General features: G+C 35.9%; 1 protein-coding gene across 1 annotated transcript in view; it reads right to left on the bottom strand.

Moving 5' to 3' along the window:
* NCAM2 (neural cell adhesion molecule 2) overlaps positions 1–6,450 on the bottom strand; it is a 156,073-nt gene that overhangs the window by 84,635 nt on the left and 64,988 nt on the right. Inside the window, exons 10-11 of the mRNA XM_009327895.1 lie at positions 5,366–5,553; positions 3,648–3,744 (exon numbers count right to left, since the gene is read on the bottom strand). Of these exons, the coding sequence (XP_009326170.1) occupies positions 3,648–3,744; positions 5,366–5,553 (285 nt within the window). The remainder of the gene's footprint in view (positions 1–3,647; positions 3,745–5,365; positions 5,554–6,450) is intronic.

The raw sequence follows: 6,450 nt of genomic DNA, 5'->3' as shown, positions 1-6,450 counted from the left end.
GTGGCCAAGAAGACCAGCAGAACTAGGGAAGTGCTCGTGCCCCTGCACTTGGCACTGGTGAGGCCGCACCTTGAATACTGTGTTCAGTTTTGGGACTCTCACTACAAGAAGGACATTGAGGTGCTGGAGCGTGTCCAGAGAAAGGCAATGAAGCTGGTGAAGGGTCTGGAGCACAAGTCTTATGAGGAGCGGCTGAGGGAGCTGGGGTTGTTTAGCCTGGAGAAAAGGAGGCTCAGGGGAGACCTCATCGCACTCTACAGCTACCTGGAAGGAGGTTGTAGCGAGGTGGGTGTCGGTCTCTTCTCCCAAGTAACTGGCGAAAGGACGAGAGGAAATGGCCTCAAGTTGCGTCAGGGGAGGTTTAGATTGGATATTAGGAAAAATTTATTCACTGAAAGTGTCAAGCATTGGAACAGGCTGCCCAGGGAAGTGGTTGAGTCCCCATCCCGGGAGGTATTTGAAAGACGTGTAGATGTGGTGCTTAGGGACATGGTTTAGTGGTGGACTTGGCAGTGCTAGGTTAATGGTTGGACTCGATGATCTTAGAGGTCTTTTCCAACCTAAATGACTCTATGATTGTATGATTCTAAATATACCCTGATTTACCTTTTTATGTTTATAACTCCAATACTCTTTTTTTTAAGTGTTCATCAAATTTTCTGAAGAATTGATTGAAAAATGTCAAACAAACTGTTTCAAAAGTAGAGAATAGTAAGCTGTTTGAAAAACTGGCATCAGTAACATCTCTGATATAGTTGTATTAAAAAGCCAAAACAGGATTATAGCTTGTATGGAGTTACTTGTTCTCACTTGCATTTCCAGGGGCTCTCGTGAGAATTTGCTGAAATATAATGCATAACCAAAATATCATGGTTTTTTTTCTATTAATAATGAGAATTACTTTGTATTAAAAGTAATTAATTATTTATAAAAGCAGGAGAGAAATACATAGCTAAAATAATCATTATGTGGTGTCATGCATTGTGATGGGACACTGTTTTGCAAATCTAAGAGAAAAATCAGCAGATATAGAATATCTGCTGAGATGCTCTCACACGATTACATAACTTTATGAAAAAACAGGGCACAGCAATAATGACAACCTGAGTTCCTCTGTTTTCATTGCCATAATTGTTCTATTTTCTCATCTTTTTCTGTCCTGAGAGGTAAGACACCAGGGGGATGAAAGTGGGATTTTTCCTTCCCTCTCTTACCATTTATGTTCATCGCTTTAAGAAAGGCTTCTAGTGGCAAGACTTCTGTTTTTGAGAGGAAGTGAGGAATTATTCTGGCAGCTTTCACATGGTACTTTGACTGCTTTTCCCTTCCGGTGAAGCCTCACATGTGACAAATCTTAGAGATGATACTCCAGAGACAAGTGTAGCACCTAGCCCAGCAGGACAGGCACAACCAGTGCTGCTGTCAAATCAACACATGCATGTGTTGCCCCAAAGAGAAAGCATGCTACTGAAGAGAAATAGATGTAACTGACTAAAATCAGAGGCCTACGTGCAGTCCTTCTATTTGATGAATTTAATGTGACTCTGCAAATCCTACGCCAGTCATGAATATTTAGAAAATCAAGTCCTGAGGTTTTTCGAGGGCTAAATCTACTTCCTAAATTAAATGATGGCAAAAGTAATATACACATAATAGATATAGTTTACCTATTCAAATCAATGCTAACTTCCTACAAGTCTTGAGATTTCTTAATTAGAGACAGAATAGTTGGTATAGAAATTAATTGTGTTTTTTCTTAAAGCTTAGAGCTTTTCTATTACTACCTCAATTTTGAACGTCACAGGGAGTATTCATTTTTCATATTTAATGCCACATGTAGTACTGATGAGCTGCTACAGTCATCATTTTAGCCCTATTACAGAAATTCAATTGTTCAAGTAATTCCATTGAAATAAATGGGATCAACCAGGTAAACGATCACAAACATGACTGAAGATTCTACAGACTGTTCTCTTCTGGAATGTCTTTTCAGAAAAAAATAAAACTATTTTAGGTATGAATTAGATTGTGTGAGTCCTTATATTGGGGAGAGTTTTGTAAGGTGGAAAGTAAAGAATGTATTGTATGAAATTAGGACTTAGCTGGGACTATGGTTACATGGAAAAAGAAGACATAATATATTCCTCATTAGTGGCATGTAGCTATCAAAGGAAGATCAGATTTGCAACACAGCTAATACCCCCAAAAAGTTGTAAAATGAGGAGGAACGGATCTTCACATAGATCATCCACATAGAAATCTGCTGTTTTCTCAATAAAACCCCTTTTCCTATCTTAGGAAGCTCAGCTCTTTTGACCACTGTTCAAAGACAAAAAAATAGTAGAGTATTCACGGTAAAAGTGTGTGCTAGTAAGCCATCCTTTAGAGGTAATGGGAAAAACTTTCAATGCTGTGTACAACTTCTAAGAAATTTCTTAATAAACAACTGTTTTTTATAACTCCTGAGACACCAGAAGAAAATAATTACCCTATTGAGCAAAATTATAAAAATTAAAACACTAGGCCGGGTAAGAGAGCCTCCCTATGACTGGATGTGCACATTTCAGCAATGCACCTCCAAAGGTCCTCGTAGTGGCGCTCCATGAGCTTACTTTCTTATTTAAAAAAAAAATGTAACCAGAAGTTACAGCTGAAACATTCAAGATCATAAAAAATATACAAGTCCTACTTTTGAAAAAAAAAATTATACAAGACCTTCTTTCTACCTGTCCCCTTCAACGTGTATCAGCCAGTCTAGCAGTATGGCATGACCTGAAAGTTACATGATGAAAATGGTCCAGAACAATGGATCACAAGGGGTGTATAGCTTTCAGTATGGTTGTACCTTTGTTAGTGTAAACTGCATTATAATTCCATAGATGTCATTAAAGCTGGAACAATTTGCATCATCTAAGTATGTAGGTCCAAATGTTGGGAGACCTCAAAGTTTGCTGAGCAAGCGTTAGTCCATTCCAGAAGAAAATATAATTGAAAGAAGTGCTAAGAAACTCTCATTTACTCTCAGTTAATAATTATTTCTGCCAAAGAACAAACATACAGTCTTATTTTTATATTTGCCTAAACGACAATAGATAGACTTAAAAATATTCAGAAATTCTGTAACAATTGGTTGTAGAACATCTCAGAGCTTAAATTAATTCAATCTAGCACTCTGGGTCAAATTCTGCTTTTAAATAACTAGAAGTGCAAATGAAGATAGTAATTTTTTGCTGAATTATTTCAGTCTTTTGTCATCCTTGGTTTACCAAGCAAATACCAGGGAGAAAAAGGAAAGAAGACTTTCCTAATTCTTTCTTGTTTTTACTGCCTGCAAACCATATGTCTCTCCACTGAAGTAATGAAAATACACTGCTATAAATATAGAATGTAATAAGGGCAAAGGGAAAAAAGGTTAGACTATTCCATTTTTTCAAATTTCAGAAGGCCTTAAAATTAAATCCAAAGAATATTCATATTCTGAGGGAACTGGTTTATTTTACTTCATATTGCAACTCAACTTTTAGAGAATTAAAATTAACTGCAAACATTCCATTGGAATAAAATAAACAGAGAAAAGTGTGTCTGAAATTAGTTTTGATTAAAATAGAAAAAATATTTAAAGAAAAGGAAACAACTTTTTAACTTACCAGCTTGACCAAGTGTATACTCCTGATATCTTGTTCCTATTCTGTTTGCGGCTGTACAATTATACCGTCCAAAATCACTGTCAGATGTGGGAGCAATCTTTAAAATTAATGCAGTTTGTAAATATTAGTTTCTAATCAAATATCAAAGTTCTTTAAAAATATCAGAAATGCAAAAATGTTCTCCTTAACCAATATGCAGATGCTTTCTTACTTCAGCCTATCTAGTATATTCTCCAAATACAGATCTAAATACACCCTTTTTCATGTTAAACTCCCCCTTCTCAAATTCAAATGAGGAAATAAAATAATGGAAATTGGTGACATTGTTTATCTTTACAATTTCACTTTTAACAAGAAAAAAATCTAATAAACTTCACATTTTTTTCACGGATGCTATTTGCACAAACTGATATTTTGACTGAAATAAGCAATGAAAGGTCTGAAAATTGCTGATTCCTATCGATGATGCAAGAATAATATTTTACTTTTTATTGTTTGCAGGATTCTCAATACACCAGATATTCAGGGGGGAAAAAGAAGATGTAAGGGATGTGGCTCAGCTGTAAACTCAGGTGAATAAGGATATAAGACAGAACAGATAATAGATACTACAGGGAACTAATGCTTTATTGGAATCCAGCTTGCCTGACCAACTGTTCAGGTGACAGAAGAATGGAAGAGCACTCAGAGAACAACAGACTGTAAAGCATGTTTTGTGTCGTTAAGCTTTACTTAAAATAAAAAAAAACCCTAAAGATGACCCTCAAAGAAGAGTAAGACTGTGTCTCTCTAAATCTATATCCTCTACTACAAGAAACGAAGTTACTTGTTTGGACTTCACGAAAAAAATGTAGTTTTTTTCAGTGCACTGTACTCTTCTTGCTTGGGATCTGAAGTAGGTCCCCCACTCTGATTAGCCCTATAACTTCTCAATCTTTTTTCCCATGGCAATTGAGAAGCTTATGCTCAGACATCAGCCTGATACTAGATAGAAATGGAGAAAACTAACTTCTTCCACACCTGTGGAGGAAGACAGTATGTTGACCCTGTAACAGGTGAGACCATGGCTGGAGACACTGGTTACACTTTGTCGTGAAATTATTAAGTAAGGACCATGATTTGCTATACACTATTGCTGAGTAGTTCACTGTTTAGTCAAGTTAATAAACAGATAATTAAGGTCCACTCTTTGTCTTCTGCCTTTCTCAGGTTTTGTTCTTACACGTACCTCTTAGATGACAGAAGGGAGCTTAGTTCTTATTTTTCCAATGCCTCTGTGTGTAAACAGTTGTTACCAAAGCCAATTGCAGTTTATTATCACTTTACCCTTCTGCTTTGTTCTTGACTGAAGCCACACAAATCTTTTTGCATATACCAAGCACCTACCAGGTAGTCACTTTAATTTTTAGTATTAACCTGATGGCTTAGTTTTATATTTATTTATGTATTTATTTACTTGCAAGAAATGCAAGTTACATTTTTGTTCACTGTAGATGGAAAACTGAGCACGAGCCATACAAATGAGGTTAATTTTCTAACTGCTCACAAGAAATGTGGAGATAAATAAGTTCCTAAATAGTTTGTGGGTTTTTTTAGAGAGCTTTATTTATAAAATTATAAGTCTTATCCTTAAATGCACTCTTTAGTACTTTCAATGGTGCCAAACTGAGGAAGAAATTAACTAATGTCACCACATTGATTTCCATTTTAAGCCTTACCTCTAGAATCAGCTTTCTTCCTGTACTGTACGTCTTCAGATGTGTTGTATTTTTTACTGGTAAAACTAATTTTCCTCTTCTCCACTGAACTGAGGCAGATGGATTTGCTAGCACTTCACAGCTTATATTGATGGGATTGCCTTCCCAAGAGTAATACATGGTTTGATTTGACACAAATGTTGGAGCATCTGGAAAAAGGCAATGATACACAAATATATTAACTGTTTTAGTAAAACAAGCTGTATACCCCTATCCAAGCATTCATGTTCACATAGAAATTTCAATTGATGGCTGTATCAATTTATTACAGACCATGAAAATATCAGTATTCAACCTTGAGTTTCTTGAGCCTTTGTTTTGGTAGCTTTCTCCTCTCCTGAAACTGTTTCAGCTGAAATTGTCAGGAAAAGAATACCTGCTAATTATATTTAGCATTAGGCAACATCAGGCCCTTGAAAGATGTTATCTCAGAAATGACAACATTTCCTCTTGAGGATGAGAAACTCTATAGCCAGTCCCTTGTATGACAAAGGGAGGTGACCTATGAAACTTATATATATAATCTGTTCATTTGCTGATTTTATAGTGTCTTCTTTTGCTATGGAGAAATTATATTTACTCTCTAAATTTTCACAGATGTGTAAAAGCTTCACCCATTTCTCACTGGAACTGTCATACTTTATGAAATCTTTCTAAAAAGAGATATTTAGTTGTGTGAATAAACCTAGAAGAAAAAAATAATAAAAGAATACCTAAAATGTTGCAACGTATTCTACCTACTTCAGAAAAAAATATTGTGTATCAGTACACTATCTAGGATAATCTTTATACCAGTTCCTTATGAAATCATCGAGCTACAGACAAGCAAAAAGATGGTGTGTCTTCCTTACAAACCTGCCTATAAATGGCTATGTTAAACACATAGCCAAACACCGAGTCTGATACAGAGGAAATTGCTGGTTTGCAAACTAACAGTGATTTTCAGACCACAATGCCAGTAGTGACAAGAATTATCTATTCCACTTACTGTTTCCCTGGATAGCAGGAACAGTTTAATGGTCTCTAGAAGATGAGAGGGAGCAGCT

Source organism: Pygoscelis adeliae, unplaced genomic scaffold, assembly GCF_000699105.1.
Source record: "Pygoscelis adeliae isolate BGI_AS28 unplaced genomic scaffold, ASM69910v1 Scaffold14, whole genome shotgun sequence".
Lineage (NCBI taxonomy): Eukaryota > Metazoa > Chordata > Aves > Sphenisciformes > Spheniscidae > Pygoscelis > Pygoscelis adeliae.
Note: the sequence above shows the minus strand (reverse complement) of the source record. Positions and strands in the feature narration are given on the sequence as shown.